A 19000-nucleotide genomic window follows, 5' to 3' on the forward strand; every position below is an offset into this window, starting at 1 on the left:
AGATTCTATTTTATAAAGTAGTATTTAGTGTTATGGTACTACTTGGTACTTTACAAAGTTACTATAATAACTATTTCTTTTATGCCTGCTTTACTTTGCTGCTTCACATTCTTGACTAAAGTTTTTTTTAAAAGTTGTATTTACTCCCACAAAATATAGATCAAAACAGATAAAAAGCTCTGAAAGTTTATAGGGTACATTTCCTGCCTTTACATTTCTTTCTTTCCTGTTTTTCCTCAGCTGGAAGCTGACACCTTACCAGCACTGAATATTACTTTTCCCTAGTATGGGTTCAGCTGCCCATCCATGTTACTTTGTCTTTTTTACAGTATAGTAGCACTAAGAACTCGCAGACAGTGAGACTGAGATCACTCGGGTCCAAGAACTTTGTGCAAACATGCACAGAAAACAGAGCTCTACTCTGAGGAACTTCTGGTGTAGCTTGACAGAGACCTTGAAGTTAGATATGGAGAGTTGCTTTTGTTTTTTTAATTCCGGCTTGCACACACACTACAGAGAGTTCATTTTAGGTTGGACTGTCTCGATATGCAGTTTTGTATCATCATTAGCAGGACATTCAAATTATGCAGTTATATCTCTATGGAACTAGTCCAACTCTTAATTCCTACAAAAACACCTGTTAATTTAGCTTAGTGCTGATAGTCTAAATCTGTAAATGACTTGTTTGACACTGAGGTTTAAGTATTTTGTTGAATCAAGATATGCCCATGCCAGACCTATTTGGATCATGGAACGTATCACATGGCAGACTTTGTTAAAAGATTTCAAAGGATCTTTTTTGTCCAGTATTTTGCTGAGAAAAACAACCTGGATAGACTGAGAGGGAACATTTCCTGTTGTAGAATACAAGACTTTTGCCAAATCAGGTGTAAGCTTTACCCTAACACCTCTTTTAATGTTTGATTTGTTGTTCAGTGAATTCTTTCCATAAGAAAATTGGGTCCATGGCTTAAATTCATGGAATCATGTTACCATCTTTTTAAAAGATAACTAGGATGCTTTCAGTCCCTAGATGTTTGATTATGAGCCACTTCATCCCTAAAATCCTCAGTATGGCTGTGAAACTATTCCCAAATAGAACCTTTCATCTATTTCTTTACTTGCCAACAGCCTCTTACAACACATGAATTTCAAGAAATGTTTTATTTCAGTTGATTAAAAAGAGATATCATGCCTTACTTCTTGTGAGTTAACTCATCTGAAAGATATGTTGTAGCATAGATGATTAAGTTACATGTAGTCTCTGTATAGGTAATGACACCTCTCTTCTCACTGTTAGGAGTTATTCAGAGTGGTAGAATTTTCCTATCTTAAAGGTCACAAAAATGGCAAATGGAAATTTGCACCTGGAATAATACTTAATTACACAGTAAGCACCTGAGTCCAAACTGTGACCTTTAAAGTCCCTCCAGATAAAAAAAGCTTAGTTCTGGAAATCTATAAAGTTAATGGGCACTGCTCGATTTGATTTGGAAAACTCCTCAGTTCTCACCATTCTGCTTGTGTTTTTCTCAGAACTGTCATGACCCAAGCACCTATTTGCCTAATTCCAGGCTAAGTCCTGAGGGACTAACAAATGAACACAACTGTCACACAGAATGCGCACAATTATCTGGACTTGGGATACCCTGTGTCCCTGTTCTTGCTCCCAGGTTCATTTCACAGCCTGGGGCTTCCTGTTATAGGTGAGCATTTTAGTCATTAGGTTAAACACAATGCTGCGTTTTGCTCTCTTGGCATATGTATTTGTCTTTAGAAGCCTTGCGTTTCCCTCTGCCCAATAACACAGCTTCGAAAGGAATGGTGGAATTCCCTCTTCCTGTAACTTGCCTTTTGAGAGGAAAGGAATAACATAACTCCTCAAGTGCTGCTGACACCATTCCCAAGGTGAGGACTCTCTGGCTTCTGGATCTCCACTGGGTGAAAATGTCTGGCATGGTCCTGACTCAGAAAGGAGTGGGAGTAAGAATGCAAACCTGTTTGTTTGTTTGTCTGTCTGTGTATCTCCTGGCAAGTTTTAGGCAGTTACATGCTTAGGTTGTGGACTCATGTGGTTATCCTGTTCAGTCTCCTAGATCTAGCGCATGCAAAGGCACAGAGCTCTGAGATTTGGTTTCCATACATAGCTTTCTTTGCTTGCATTTTAGGCTTTGAAGGACTTGATTGCACATTCATGTCTGTTTAATGTATGGATTCTCAAGTCAAAAAATTTTTTAAAGACATCAGAATATATGTAGTAGACTTATTTGTCCACTACCTTTGGTCAGTATTCCTAGAATTCTCTGATTATTGGTGGTGTAATACAAAGGTAATTCTACTCTTTTTTTTTTCATTTATCCCTTGTGCATGGTAAAACCAAAGCATTTTAGTAAATGCCAGTTTGAGGGGCCAGATTATGTTGCAGTGTAAATAATGCTTAAAACTTCAGCCCCATCTTTTATAGACTTTATTTTGGATAAATTAATTTTCAGTTATGCCAAGTTACAGTAAAACGTGAAAAACAAGCACACACTTTGTAACTCTCAAGCCATTTCTATTTATGGTCTTCTATCCATGCCAATAGAAAATATACACATGTCAAATTTCAAGCAATATATTGCATTTTTTTTTAATGTAGAGAATTGAACAAGAATTTAAAAGGTGAATATAACTGGTGTTATAAGAAAGGACATGGGAGAACAACCAGGGAATATGAGTAGCAGTAATATTTTGTTGCTGTCCTGACTCTCCTGGTATCCTTCTGGTTTTCTTTGCCTCTTTTCCAGCATTTAATTATTTTCCTTTTCACTGTTGTACAGCTCATCAAACCTATTATTTGACTTTTTGATTTTAAAACATCTCACGAAATCTATAGTCAAAATAAATTCCTCTTGTGTGGATTTTAAGTGGTTACACACACTGTGATTTCATTGTGTTGATTGAAAGTGCAAACACTATCAATACAGGTTCAAGTCTGATGGGTCGACATAATAAATACAATAATCCATATTTTAGCAAAATTTCTCTGAAATAATTTCCATTTATTCTTTTGCTGTCTTCCATACTTTCTTCCTCACTCCAACCACATTTGTTGTATCCATAAATAATTTAAAACTTCTTGGTGAGGAACCTAGCTGTTCTCTAACATACTTTGTAGACACCATAGCATATTCTATGAACAACAGAGATGGAGAAATTAGTATGGGAGGGGGAAATTTCTTAGCTCCTTACTAAGTATTTTTTTATCATCACTTGCATTTCCTCATTGCTCAAAAGCTGCAGCTAAACTGAATTGTAAATATGCTGCAAAAAACCCTATTACGAAATATGCTAAATCCCATCAAATTATAGAACCATCAAGGCTGGAAAAGACCTCTAAGATCACTGGCCTATAAGATCTCAAGGCCAGCCTTTAACTCAGCACTGCCAAGTCCACCACTAAACCACATCCCTAAGTGCCACATCTATACATCTTTTAAATATCTCCCGGGGTGATGACTCCATTGCTTCCCAGGGCAGACTGTTTCAGTGTTTGACAACCCTTTCAAATGAAAAAATTTTTCCTGGTATCTGAACTGAACATCCTCTGGCACAATTTCAGGCCTTTTCCTCTTGTCCTGTCCCGTGTTACCTGGAAGAAGGGGCTGATCCCCACCTGGCTACACCCTCCTTTCAGGGAATTGTAGAGAGTGATAAGGTCTCCCCTGAGCCTCCTCTTCTCCAGGCTAAAAACCATCAGCTCATTCAGCTGCTCCTCACAGGCCTTGTGCTTCAGACTCTTCACCAGCTCCATTGTCTGTCTCTGGACTCGCTCCAGCACCTCAGTGTCTGCCTTGTTGTAAGTTTACTTACCATAAGGTTACTGGGTTGTAATCGAAAATGAAATGAAATACAAAATCTTAAGGAAATGCACAGTAAACAAAAGGAATTGGGAGGATGGTTGGAGGATTTACACAACTAATGTGACTATATGTATTATTTATATTATTTTGGTGGTTCCAAAATGTCTGATTTTCCTTTAACAAGGCATTAAAAAATAAAATCAGTATGTCTCAGCTACTGATCTAGAAGTCTGTGCTACAGTAGGGTACAAATTATCCCGATGCATGCATTTATTTTTTTGTAGCAGCCTTGTTAACATCTAAGACATGTAGCCCATTTGTTTATTTCTCTTTGATATTGGATTTATTTGTACAGTTTTTCAAATGTGCTTAAAAAGATAAGGATTTTGTAAAACCATTTTTTTCTATGGTATAACATTAATCCCTTGAACCTTTCAGATGCCTGGCTATTTCAAGAAATTGTGTGAGAAGTTTAAGCCAAATGAATGAAATTTTCAGGAATTCATGAACAACTGAACATACCATCTTCAACCACACCTTCATTGCGGCCAGCTTAAAAGCATTTAATCTCCAATGACAGCTTGTTCTAGCTTTACAAGTGCTAGTAAGGATCTAACAATTTTAAATATTTACTCAGCATACAAATCATTGGCATCTTGCTTATGGTTTTGTGCTGCTTTTCACAAAATATATAGTCCCTGTCCACTGAAAAATGGAAAGGGTTGGCAAGCCCTAAAACTAGTTTATTTCATGTTGAAATGTCTTTTCAGTCCCCTTTCAGGGTCACCACAAAAGTTTTCTTGAGAATCTTTGAGATAACTACTGTTTCAATTATAACATATCTTCTCCTAGCATGATGGCCATACTCTAATGGCATTCAGAGAATTTTCTTGTAAACTCTCTGAGAAACTACATCCTAAATGTCTCACGCAGTTACTGCCATGCATTTTGCCTAGGATAGCCTTAAAACAGGATAGCCTTTTAAGAAGCAGTATTACATAAATACAATTATTTTTAACTTCTAGAGATAATTTTGAGAATCTCAACTGCCTTCTGACAATCTGTATGAAAAGTGCAGTGAATGTATGTTTCTCTGGACTGTTTTATGACCATCCAGACATACTATTTTTGAACACCACTTATCAAGTCCACTGATTAGACAATTTAGAGCGTTAGGATAGAAGTAAGTCAATATTTGGCAGATTTTGCATTTTTGCTGTGCATTTATGCACAGCTGCTTTCTCCAGAATGCTTAATTGTTATTCACAAGGTAGCCAAGTTTATTGTTGTTACTCTGTGCCATGTATGGCAGTCCAAAAATCATTGCTGTTTCATTTCAGTAACAGCAGAATGAATGGTAAGAAATGTGGATTGTGATAATGTATTAACATTATTTTATTTTGCAAGTAACTGTTAAACTAGAATACTGTTCATATTTCACAGTCTTTTACCGCTGTCTTCTTAATAGCAGAGTTAAAGTTCTTTGGATTTCTCTACATTTTCTTCCTTTTGAAAAGAATCATCTCTTCTGAAGTTTTAAGTGTCACTCTGAGTTTTATGGTGTCTGTTTATGTTTTTTTCTCCTTCCGAAATTATAACTATTTTATACTAAAAAAAAAAAAAAGGTTTTGATAGCAAATATTTCAGAGTATTACTTAGGAAGGTTTCTTCACTCAAGTGAGAAATCAATTGCACTAGGTAGATTCTTTAGGAGAACTCTGAGACAGACAGCCTCTGAGTTCAGCATAAAAATAATTTCTCCTTTGCTTTAGCCAACCATCTTGATTTTCTTGCATATAACTTATTTTTTTTCTTTGTATAATCTCTCCCTTTATATTTTAACATATTCTTTCACCTAAAACTCAGGTCCCCCAACTGTTTCTCCTTCAGTGATGGGTCCTCACTTTGTTCTCCTGCAAATTTTACCAAGGCTGCCTTAGAATTGCCACAGTGTTTAATGTCAATATACAGTGGGGTCAAATACCCTTCTCTGGGTACGTCAGCCTCACCCTTAAGTAGATACAGAGATCTGCTAATAGCAGAAAAGATGATGCTTCAACATTCCTTTTTGTGGGCATTATCCCAAGTTTTGTCTACCTGCATATCACAGACTTGTAGCTCTTAAGTCTTTAAACTGTTGTTCAGACAGGGAGTGTTGCAGAGATAGGAGAATCTGCTTCTCTGCACATCTTTTCACTGTTCAGATACTGTAAGGGCCTTGTGGGTTTTTTGCTTTCTGTGTCATGAAGGATCCTTTCAAGGCTTTATTCATCTCTATGATTTTTTTCTTCAGGGACAAGGTGCATTGACAAGGCCTTCATCTCACCTGTCTTCTTCCTGTACTTTTAACTAGATTTTTTGTAAACATGCTGGGAAGTTTTGGAATCTTCCACAAAGTGCATGCTGTTGCAGAATAGAGGTTGTATGGGCTTATCTACATTTCACACCTATTGTGAGATTGCTGGCAATTACAGAAGCCTGGCTTCAAAGACACAGCCAGGGCTGCATTCCCTCTTCCCTTTGGGGAAACAGGTAGTCAGAAAACAGAATTGGCTCCATCCCCTCCCCCTTGAATGTGCCAGCAGACAACTGCAACATACACCTCTGGCAAAAGGATTTTAGCTAGCTAATTGGAGCTTAATATTCAGAAACTGCTTTTCACAGCACTTGCTTCACAACCTGACTCTATTTCACTGAGCCCCTCAATTAAAACAGCATTTCTCTGCAGACAGCTTCTGAGGATCTTTGCTCAGCATCTCTCTGCATCTCGGTCTTTCCTTCAAGCTCAGAACCCACAGGAGATTCTTTGACATTTAGAGTCCTGTTGGAGTCTGAGTTCCTGCGCCATTTTTCAGAAAATGGGATGTAACAATGAAGACATGCTGATAAAGGATGATGATTCTAAGTACTGTGGGAGAGAGGGCACTGCCTGAGATCTTGCTGGTAATTTGGCTAGCACTTCAAAGTTTGTGAGACTTCTGATTTTCCATGAGCAACCATGATCCCTACCCTACCTTAAATTGCTCCTGGCCATCGGGATATTCTCAATTTGCCAGTGGTCAGCCTCACAAATTTGTCTCACATGATTGTTCTCATCTATTGGGTCTTGACAAGATTGACTGCAGAAAACTAATTTATAATATCTTTATGTGTACAAGAAGAATGTGAAAAATTGTATCATAATTCACTTACTAACTATGCTTTTCTTAAAGTTTCTTGAAGGGCTTGGAAAAAGCTTAAATTTCACTAAAAATAAAAACAATGATTATGACAATGTGTTAGACAGCCCCTACCTATGCAGAAGGTGTAATCTGAAGGACATTACATGCATTTTTTTAGGAAATAGAGAATAGTTCTAAGTATTTCTCAATATGAATTATAGCTTCTTGCAACTTCATCAATAGGTTTTTAATGAGTAATTGGCTTGGTATTGTAGCAGCTAGTGAATTTAGTTTAGAATTCAGTTTAGAATCAGAGCAACAACAGAGGTTAGTGTAAAGGCTATATTTCACCTTGCCATGTGAATGCCAGAAGAACCTCATTCTGTTTGCAAAATATCCGTATACATCAGAAAGAACTTCATGTTGTAGTTACCCATTTCATAACAAAGTGCAACACAGACACAAGCCCAAATCCCCGTTATAAAGTACAGTACTGGAACTAAGATCCTATGCGCTTAACCTCTACCAGAATCAATCCTCCTTAGCAAAGAAATAGGAAATGCTCTATTAAAAAAGGCTTTTTCATGTCTATCCCTTGATAAAAGAGGTGTGAAAGAAATGTGTCTGAAGAAACGTTGCTCTCTCTGAGTAAAATCTTCCTTTTCTTGGGTTTGGTCTCTATGAAAACTTCTGGACTGACAGCTCTAAAAAATGTCAGATTACAGAGCATTAAGCGTTATTTCTTGTAAAAGATTCAACCCTGGCCTGAATACAGTTTGGTTTCCACCTGGACTCACATCTAAGCATCTCAAATGGGAGAGACAGTAGTGCTAATTGGTGGGTTAATTCTGCAACATTGATTACTGTCTGCTAGGAAAGGGATCAAGCCTACCATCTGGTTTTCCACAGATCACCAAACAACTAAGTGATTATAACAACTTAGTCCTTGCCAAACTAGACAGACGGAGTTCAACCAGTGAGTGTTTTCCAAACTCTTGAGCCATCTGTTCCCTACTTCTGGGTATTTCCACAACAGCAAAAAACTCTCAAAAGCCCCAAATCTTACATTTTTATGAGGTATTAACCATGAAATTACTGTTTTAATCATACATATGTACCGCAAAATTTCACCACAAATAATAAATGTAAGAAAATTTTTGAGCATTCTTTGGTAGTAATGAGACTTTTTCTTCCACATGTTACACTGAATATGTCTACAGGTTTATGAGCAGAACTGGAGCAGCCAGCTCATCCTAGGCTGCACATTTTCATTAGTTCTCCAACTTGTGTTTCAGTGTCTACTGATCCTCTGCCATTACTGTAGGTGGTAGTGGAGAAGTGGGCAGAGTGTCACCAGTTATCCAAAGTTAATTGGAACCATCAATAACTGCAAAAACACTTGTGCAGTCTACATTTCATTTCCCACATTGACAAGTTTGTGGGAACCACACTGGAGGTAGATGATAGAGAAAAAATTGCAAAAACAGAAAAATTTGTCACATGCTGTATAGAAAAGTAAAAACCAAAGAATTGCATTCTTTGAGGTTGGATAGTGTTTCAAAACTTCCTTAATTTGCTCTCCTTTTTCTGACCATTGTAGATAAAACACCTAATTTTTAACCCCTGATATTAATAGGGCTTCTACACTGAGAAAATCCTTAATTAGGAATTAAAACCACTTACTATCAAGTACTGTTTATAAATATCAGAAACTGACATTACTGCTTTAGCAACAAAGTACTTTATTTTACCAATAGGCAAATTAATATAAATGTCTCCCAGCAAAAGACTGTCAAACCTGAAATTAATTTAAAGTAACACTGCTGATGTGGCATCAAGCAACAATCATGTCAAAACCCTAAAATTTCAATTCCTGAAGAGCTGTAGAAACACAGCAAGCAGATCTGTACAGAGCACTATTATGAAGGACATTAGGCCCTACATAAGCAAAGGATATATACCATTATCTTTAGGTCCTTACATATGGTTTTTCATCATCATGAGCAGATTCACAATTTTATATTTTAAACTAGTGAGAAAAGTGAAAGCCATACAGTAAAGCCATAAAGTTCTTGCTCACCCTGTAAAGAGTGGTTATTTCATGAAACATGGAGCCACTTTGAAAATCTCTAGTTAAAGAAAAATTATCATAAGTGATCATGTAATCATTTAAAGTAAAACTAGTTTTAAAAAATTGCATGTTTTTCTCATCAAGTTCTCTTTCCAATGCTAATTCAAAGTATGTAGCAATATTTTGAATTTACATTTTGGTGCATTCCAAATTTAAAGGCTGTTTGCTGAACTGGATTCCTCCCCATATACTCTTAAAAGGCATTTAATCAGGTGCTATCTTTCAGTCCTTTGAATAAGTAACATTGCCATTGTTGCCCAAATTGCATCTGAAAGATGCTTGTGTAAGATTGTGAGTGACTGAGAGAGAATAAACTTAGATTTGCATTTATCAAGGGAAAACTGGAAAGATTGAGGCTCTATTTATTATATGCCTTTGCTTAGAAATATCTCTTCATTTCATTCATTGCTAATTTCTATTCATCATTGCAAGGTGTTCATTTTTTGATACTTCAGGTAAATAAAAGTTATTTCCTGAGCATTTTGCTGCACCTGGCTTTGGTTGGAAAAGATACAATTGAAAACACTCAATTCAGTTATTTTAGCTGAATCTTTAAGAGAAGAATTCATAAAACAGCCATTCTGGTTGGTTTTTTTCAGCAAAATTTTTCTTATGAATAACTAGAATAATTTAATGGCTCTTCCTTAAACTTCATGCAGCTGTCAAAGCCAAAACTCTCCAAGCCAGAACATTCTTATCAGTGCAGAAGAATTTGGGAACTCATTTGTAATGCAAATCACCCAGTCACATCGTCATTGTCAAATGCACTTGAGAACAGAATATTCCTATTGAACGAATTACTCACCAAGAATCACAGCAACGACAGTGAAGAGCACAAAGGCATTCCTCATTAAATAACTTTTAACATCGTCCTTTGTTATGCTCTGCACTTTTTTTTTTGCCAAAAGTGTACGTTTCCGGACTCCTTGTTGAATTCGTTCCATCCTACTTCCAGGTTTTGGATCTTCTCCGTTACCTTTAGTCATTTATCTTGCTGAAAGCTTTCTTTTATAATTAACTTCTGTCAGTATCCCTTCAGAAAAGTGGAGGACTCTTTTCAGTGGGAGGCACTGGAGAAACCTGCAAGACAAGAAGTATCAAACATTGCAGTAAGATTTTAGAGGAATGATTAGCTATGTATTTACATAGAAGAAAATACTCTTCGTGTTTCAGTAAAACTTGTATTTTTCGTAATATCTAACCAGTTTTTGATGCAAAGCCTCTGTGTCTTTGAAAGAACGATTATATGGACTGATCAGATAAATGTCCTGTGCCTTCAGAGATTAACCTGTACTGTTGTCATGCTGTAAAACCCAGGAGAAACTTTTTAAAATATTTGCTATTGATATACAAATGTAAAATCAGTACAAATCATAGCAACTTAAGGCATTATAACATTTAAAACTGTCAGGCTTGCTTTCGTTCTTTTTATCAGGCCATTGTTATTTGAAAAAAAATATCTAGCTCACCTTCACATTATGCATTGAAGAGAAATATTTTGCTCAAACTGAAACATTTAACTTGTTCTACAGTTCACATTTTTAAAAATGATTGAATGCATTGGCTCAAATCCTTCTTTTCATGTGGAAAAAGGCAGCAGCAATAGTTTATTTATCCCTCAACCACTTTTTAGAAGATATGCCTTTGACAATTTTATGTTGGTAACATTCATCTTTTAGCTGTATAAACTACTCCAAGCACATCTGTAAAACATTAGAAGTAATATCCCACTTTACTTGTTTCTTCAGAATGTAATACCAACTCACATTGCAGAGTAATGTTTAGCTTGTCCTGACAGCAATTATAAGCATATATCATAGAATCACAGAACATACTAAATTGGAAGGGACACATCAGGATCATTGAGTCCAAATCCTGGCCCTGTGCAGGACAACCCAAGAATCACACCATGTCTGATTTTAAGAAATTACACACTGAATCAACCTTAAACTGTTCTAATATTAAATGTTTTTCATTACGATATTACCTTTTACTTTAGTTGGTAGTTTGGGTTTTTTTTGTTTTGATGACTGCTGGGTATGAGTTTGTTTAATAATGAAGCCTCCTCAAAGGTATTTTCCAGACTGAGAATCCCATTTTCTGAAGTCTTAGTTAATATACACTGGCATGGTTTTTTAAAGAAATTAGAAATGAATAAATGGATAAAGTTAGGTGCTTCTGCTGAAATTTGTCTTTGTTTATAGGCAGTTCAACTCTAACATCTAATTTTCAACAAATTTAGTGCGAAAACAACTTTTTTCTTTTTAGGACGCACCTAAAATACAAATACGCAGGGGTTTCAGCCAGCATGTTTTAAACAAAATCGCACGCTGTAACAAGTTTATTTTGGTAGATTTTGATCACTGCTTTTACCATATGTTTCAAGACTGGCACTTTAGCGCAATATCCTCCCTGAATTTCAACAGAACACTGTAAACTTTGCTGCATTAGGGAGTGGAAACATTCTGAGACCGAGCTAAATATTTAAATTACTAGGTGGTCTACCGTGGACAAGACTGCTGTGTGGAAGCAGGATTTTTTTTTTTTTTTTCCTGACCGATTAATGTAAGCATTTTATAAAAAAAAAAAAAAAAAAAAAAAAAAAAAAGAGATCGTTTACAGTGCCTTTCTTTCCAGGATGTTTAATGCAGCTAATCTGTCCTGTGCAATTTACATCAAGATCAAGAAAGAATATGGGTGCAGCCCAAAGGATCATTACATTAATTAAGACACAAAGGCAGAGAGTGAAAAATGAACACTTCGCGCTTAAACCCGTACGGGAAGGACAGGATGGACTCACCTCTTCGGACCTTCCGTACTTTTAGCGTACTTTTAGGAGCGCGGTGGATAAAGCGGGGGCTTCCCGGCGGAGACCACGGAGCTGCGGAGCGGAGCGAGCGCCAGGGAGAAAACTGACATCTGCATGTGCTCTGGAATACGGCAACTTACTATCATTGTAACTTAAGGAAAGGGGAGGAGACTGCGAGCCCGGCTCTGGGAAAAAAAAAAAAAAGACAAAACCAACCCACCCCAAACCACACATCGGCAGAGAGGCGAGAGCGGGGCTTCTGGAATATTGATTAGTCTTGGCGCAGTGAAAGCAGGGTCACTTTCTTTGTTTTTCCCTTTAGACCACTTTCACGCTTTGTCAGTTCAGCTTCGTTAGAAATGCAAAATCAGGATCCGGGAAGAATTGAAGGATCGCACACACACAGACAGGGGAGGCTGGAGCGCTTCTTTATTAGGCATTCCAGACTGGACATCCGAAAAGCCTGAACATAATTATATAACACTATCCCTGTGCTTTTATAAATAAGTGATAAAATATCTGAGCATGCTGCTTTGTTCTAAAAATGGGCACGGTGTGAAGCTATCGCGTATTTTCTAATTCTTAAAGACAGCTATTCAAGATCTACTCTTCCCAGGGTGGGGAACCAGACCTATCTTCCAGAAGCAACTGGAGCATTATCAAGGAAAGAGTTTTCTCTCTAACATGATCAGTTACAATTCTTTGTATGTTTCTTGTAGATATTCAAAATACATAGTAAAACTTGCCTCTTGTTTGGCAATTTAAACTCACTGATAGCAAGTCGCGTTCCACCTGTTTCAATAGCAGAGAATGAATGAATGAATGAATGAATGAATGAATGAATGAAAAGTGTAAAATATACACTTTTGAGAAACAAGTGGCTTTCAGTTTTTCTAGCATTTCAAAGTATGCATTATTGAAAAGGAATTTGCTGATGGGAGTCAGGGGAATTCCCAAAGAACTTTCCTTTTTAGAAGAACACTTTCATTTTAAACATTGGTAAAGTCAGCTTAAAATATTCCATAATTGTATTTCAGTGCATCTTCCATGGGATTTAAAGTATTTTCTTGTAAGACAAATATTGTAAATTGAAATTATATAAACTTATCCTAAATATATAATTCATCTATATATATTAATCTGTAAAGATTTGTTTATAGATTATGTTTAAATTCTTTCCAGAGAAGTCATTTTAGGTATACAGAGAAAAGAGTTATGTACTAGACACACAAAGAATAGTTAGGTACAAAGAAAATTAACAGCAGATTTGCTTCCACACAGTCAGTGTAGATGGTTTTGCTAAAGTGTTTTCCAGTTTGAATGTGAGTCAAACAATGAAGTATAATGTAGAGAAAAATAATATAACAGTCATTTCAAATTTCCTTATGATTAATGTAGGTTTGAGATTGATCCGTGTACCATAGAATCTTGATCTTTGGTATCTAACTTAAGAGAGGAAACATCTAAATTAACTTATTAATTGACTTTAAAAATGAAGAAAAAATGTTGACAGCGTGTGTTGCAAAGACAGAAACGCTGTATTTTCTTGCACCTTGTATTTTCTGGCATCTTAAATGTCTATCTCATTTTTATTTTTTGTGGTGCAGTTTTTAAATACTTTCACCATTTTTTCTGTAGATGGGGACTGACCTTTTAACTAACCTTTGGCCTCTAGCAATCTGCTCGTTTGATCTTTCTTTTTGGAGTATGTCTTGCCTTCTGCAAAACCTCCCAGATAGTTCTGCCCTCTGCTCATATGAATAGTAATGATCCACTTGACTTAATGGGACAGGGTCAGGTCCCAAGTGAGGTGATCCAAAAGTATGTCATCATTTAATGCTTTCATTAATACTGGAGTCAATGGGAAATGAGGATAATCCTGTGAGAGAATTAGCTATTCAGTGAGACAAAATGAAAATAAACAATAATCAGTAGGACAACTCAGCTTAACCTCAGCAGTGATACTATACTATCTCTAAGAGAATAACAGATATTAATACACAGCTCGTAGAAAAACAAAATATTAAGAGCTTTTATGGCAATATGTTAAAATTTTTCTGTCTTTTTTCCTCTCTCCTTCATTTTCTGATATTCATTTATTTTATTGATTTCAACTTCCAAGAGTATTATCCCTTATATTATAAAACGTCATGTATTTTAGATACCCCTGGATAGCAAAAATAAAGAGTCAAATAAGTTCAAAGCATGGTGGCACCCTGCAAGACATGACATGTAATTCAAATGTACTGGAATTTCCTTAATAGATACAATAGATTTAACAGGTTTAGTATGCAGCATTTAATAGTAGGACAAATTTTAAATGTTATTGGCTATGCTCTTCTACCTGTAGCATTTTCAGCAGTGTTAGTTTCTAAGAAGACCAATTTAGAAATTAGACACATTGTAGACTTTAGTTTGGATTAGCCAAGGCAAAGAATATACAAAAACATTGTTAAGTTTCGTAGACTAACACGAAGTACCAGCCATAAGTGCAAACGCCAATTTTACGTGGATGAAATAATCTCTACGTGATTCAGGGTGGTATTTTTTTTCCATAAAAATTGACAAGGAGTGACCTAAGGCCTGGATGAGCCTGTCTGTGTTGACATACTAGCTCAGCACACTAATGCGTGCTTTGGGTTCCAGTTTCAGCCCTTCTTTGATAATGCCTGAGGTGGCTTGCAAAGCAGCGAAGTGCAAGTATAGGGCAAGGACTGGCTATGACTTGAACTTCATCCTCCCAAGCAGTGTGGATTCAGCCAGCTGAAATCATGTGTTGTGGCAAACCCAAGCCCCGTTTGGTTGTGCCCGACAAAGTCAGTCAGTAGATGTACTTTGCACAGTATCTGAGTGCCTTTGTGAAATAAGTAAAGGTATTAGAGTGGAAGCTGCTGTTCCAACACAAAGTATTGTTATTTCCAGCTGACAAGAGCTATCAAACAAAAACCCAGGGAAGCCAGCTGTAGCAAATGCAAAAAGTGGAAATGAAGCAGCAAATCCTTTAATTTCCCAGATAGCAATAAATGTGGAATACAACTGCATGGATTCCAGCTGAAATAAACTTTACCATTCAAAGTAACACAGGTTTCACATTAATAAGCCAGCACTATAAATTAATATTGGCTTAAAATCTGAAGTGTTGGACTTTTAGTTGGAAGCTCAGAGAAATACTGTTGATAACACAGTGGTAAAACTGGAATAAAATTCTTGTGAAAGAATATGTTTATTCATGGTAAATGGCCTGTCAGTATGTCCCCAGACTTCAATTAAGTTGAACAAAATAAGAAAATATATGACTCCCTTTCAAGCTCCAATCCATCTTAGAACTCTTTATTACGATTATACACTGTTGTATCAGTGAAGAAGCTGACTCTCTAAGAGGTTGAATTTAATCCATACGAGTTAGCAAATATTTGGCAGAACTAAGCCTTAGGCTCCTGAATATTTCCACAGGACTATGGCATGGTTTTCTTTCTGAGGTACTTGGTTGGCTTTTTTGAGCATGCTGAGTAGGAGAAATTGAGGTTTAGAGTTTTCTTCTTTTCAAATATCAGAGGGGAATTTGATTTTGGCCAGCCAAGCATGAAAAATGTACTGTATTTTCTATTAAGATTTGATGTACAGAAAGCTATTACACGGCTTTATTGAAGACATTGTACTGTGATTTATATACCTGCATGTGCATTACATTCATCAAAAAGGACACAGGCTATGTTCAGTTAGCAAGTATGAAGAACTGCAGGAAAAGATCTGCAGATCCATGGCTGGTTCTGAGCATGACGTTTGCAGAATCTGCACAGTAGGAGTGTTACACTGAATTGCTTCTAACATTGTTTTGTGCCCCAAACACTTTTTAGTGCTTAGACTGTATGATCTGGTTTTGTTTCTACTGAAGGAATCCAGTTCACACCTTCTAAGACCACTCCAGGGAATGCATCAAGCATGTCTTGGTCATTTTTAGAGGAAGCTTCCTCTACTGGTCATGCTGAACTTCAGTTTATCTTTGATATGTTGCAAACCACTGGGCAAGATCATCTACACAAAAAAGAAAAAAAAAAAAGTGTTAAGATGTTCTGTTGATGGTAAGGATTAAATTATTTTAGAAAATGCTAGTATTCCATCACAAGAACACTTCAAAGGCAAAGTTTTTTGTGTAAGATTAGGATGAATGACTTGTAGTACAGGCCAATCTAACCAGCAGGACTTTGATTTTTCAGGGATCTTTTTCTGTGTTTCTATTTAGTGTCCCATTACAGTCTTAACACTGCTCACTCAAGCCAGCCAACAAATCCTCTTGGTCATTTTTATTCGTACATTTCAAGGTCTTGTGCCGTGAGAATAAATGTGATTTTACGCTTTTGAGCTCTGTCAGTAGTCAGTCGGAAGTTACAAACAAAAAAGACGGCATTCCTTTTCTGCTCTGTGAAAATTCCCAGCAGAGAAACATGAAGCTTTAGTATCTCTACCCAGCATCATGGGCTGTCTGGGCCTTAACACACACTGTATGTCTGACTGCAGCTGAATAGACAACCTTGTTTCCTTTCAACACAGGGAGTCAGATCAGCACTCACTCTTGGGAGGAGGGGGAAGGGAAATGAAGTTATACCAGCAGAGGATGTGGCTCATGAACTTTTCCCCTAACTGTCTTATTGAGGATGTGAATGTCTGTATGTACAGTGGGGCGATTCTCACTGAAGAATAGGCAAGGTTGTCTAGAAAGTATTGGGGATACGATAGGACTGTGTCATTGTAAGAAATATAACGGGATCTCATCGGTAGCTAATAGCATTTCAGATGCAAAAGGCTCTACAGTAGGCTTCACTGGCTTTTCCACAGCCAGTGGCAATCACTTGAAAGGGTGTTGAGGGAGAGGCAGGTTCATTTGAAAAGTTAATACAGTATTGTGGCTAGTTACAGCATTGGAGCCAGAAATTTGCTGCTCCCTGTCACTCAGGTCCCTCTTAGTTTCCTCTTCCCGATTTCTTTTTTTTTAAAAAAACCTTTTCTCTGATCAGCTGCTAAACTTTGGTAGCTTGTGAATCGACAGAGCTACTGAGAGTGCCCTGGGGAAGCTCTGGCAGAGAGCACGCACTGCCATGGGTACTTTAAATCATGACCTCCAATCCTTGCCTGTCATGGTAGCAACAGAACAGTGATCCCACATGGGTCCTGATTTGGGATAAGAGCACCATTTGTGGGTGTCCCACTGGCTGAACGGTTTTCTGTCTTAATTCCCAGACCTGTTGTTGAAGAAGATCCATTTCTTGGGTCTTGTGTTGTTGGATATTCTTTAAACAACGTACAGGCTTATCACTTGCACGTGTGCTAGCCTGTACAACAGATTGGTCTCCGATTATTTTTTCCTTTTCCACTGCTTTCTTTTTTTCTTGACATGACTTCCTTACAAAGAAAAGGCAGATAGGTTAGAAACAACACTAAAGAGGAATGGACATTCCTGAATTAGAATATGGTATTATCTGCATGAAGCACTTTTCATATAAAATACTGCTTTTCATTTGACATCTTTGTCCGTAGCTATTTTTATAACAAAACAGTGATTTATCAGCTGTTTAATACATCCTAGTTTGTTGTTAGCATAGCAAGTAAGATAAATACAGAGAAAACCACTCATTTGTATGAAGTACATTTAAGGAAACAAATTTATCTGGAGCAGTATGCTAACGTGACTTTTTAAATAGACATTTACTACTATGGACCAGAATTACTGCAATCAAGACTCAGAAAAATCTTTTGTAAAAATAATTATAATTTAAAGGCACACAGCTCAAAGTTGCTGCTATAATAATGACTATAATAGCAACTGTTTAGCATTTGGACATTTTTTTGGCAGGAGGGTTTTGCATTGTTTATTGTGAGAAAGAAACAGGCTCTGAGAAAAACATGCAAATTTTCAGCAGAGGAAAAAGCAGCATCAGGTTTGCAAAACAGAGTGGCAGAAAGTCTATTTTGCTTCTATGTCTTTAGTTCACATAGGCTAGGATGGTTTAAAGTAAATAGGTTATTTTGGAGGATCTCTGTTTAATACACATGGAAGATCTCAAAATATCTGTTTCATAGTATCCCTGGCATCCAGACAGTCAGGCTGTGTGGTGGTCAGCATTTATTTTCTTGCTGTGTTTTTCACTCTGAAATTCCGTTCCCTGTTGGGATCCAGAGCTCACAGAACTCATTGCTAATCAGCAATTTGCTTAAAACAAGAATTGTCTTTTAATATTTATTACTCATTGTTCTTCTTGAAATGTGATCAAATGCCTGTCATCATATGTATAGAAAAATTAAGGATTAGATAATTAGATTGTGAACAATTTAGTAGATTAAGATTGTGAACAAGTATGTTTCAAAGGAAAGATGGGATATCACTGGTGTGATATATTACCTCAATTTGTTCTGTCAGCACTCATTTCTTCACTCAGCTTCTGAAAGGATATGGATATTATTGTTGTACAAAAGAAATTCAGATCATTGTAATCAAAAATTAATTACAATAATGAAAAAAGATACACTGAGTCCACATTTTAATGCTGTCTTTCTGTAACAAGACGAAGGGTTGATACACTGTAGATTGCTTTTATTTCGATTTGCGTGTCATACAATGAAAGCTTTTCTGACATATATTGTAAATGCATCTATAGAAAGAAAACAAAGAGTAGTCCTTTCATTCAAACCAGAAATTGTTAAAAGGAAGATGTAAATCAAATATCTCTCCCATAATATGGCATCCTATCCCTCATTTACAGATTCACTACACATTACGCATCAGATTTGTTTTCATGCTGTCACTTAGTCCACCCATACTGTTCCTTTCTGAACTTGTATGCCAATACATATTAATTTAATGTCCTTGTCTCCCCTTGCCCTCTTTTCCTTGGTAAAGCAACTACTCTCCATGCTTTCACAGGTTCACTGCTCTTCTTCTCCCTTTACTTCCACTAACTCTATCTCCACTTTTACTCTTTACTCCACCACTTGTTTCCTTTGAGTTAGAGAAAAATGGCTCAGGACAGGTCTTGTCTTCATTTGAATCAATGAATCCAGG

At 36.7% G+C, this 19000-nt stretch overlaps 1 protein-coding gene and 1 long non-coding RNA gene across 3 annotated transcripts in view; one reads left to right on the forward strand and one right to left on the reverse strand.

The window, feature by feature from the left end:
- SLC1A3 (solute carrier family 1 member 3) overlaps nucleotides 1-12095 on the reverse strand; it is a 61850-nt gene extending 49755 nt beyond the window's left edge. Inside the window, exons 1-2 of the mRNA XM_032096204.1 lie at nucleotides 11935-12095; nucleotides 9940-10214 (exon numbers count right to left, since the gene is read on the reverse strand). Of these exons, the coding sequence (XP_031952095.1) occupies nucleotides 9940-10120 (181 nt within the window). The 5' untranslated portion in view covers nucleotides 10121-10214; nucleotides 11935-12095. The remainder of the gene's footprint in view (nucleotides 1-9939; nucleotides 10215-11934) is intronic.
- LOC116437885 overlaps nucleotides 1-19000 on the forward strand; it is a 93900-nt gene that overhangs the window by 43441 nt on the left and 31459 nt on the right. The window lies entirely within an intron of this gene.

The sequence above is a fragment of the Corvus moneduloides genome, chromosome Z, assembly GCF_009650955.1.
Source record: "Corvus moneduloides isolate bCorMon1 chromosome Z, bCorMon1.pri, whole genome shotgun sequence".
Taxonomy (NCBI): domain Eukaryota; kingdom Metazoa; phylum Chordata; class Aves; order Passeriformes; family Corvidae; genus Corvus; species Corvus moneduloides.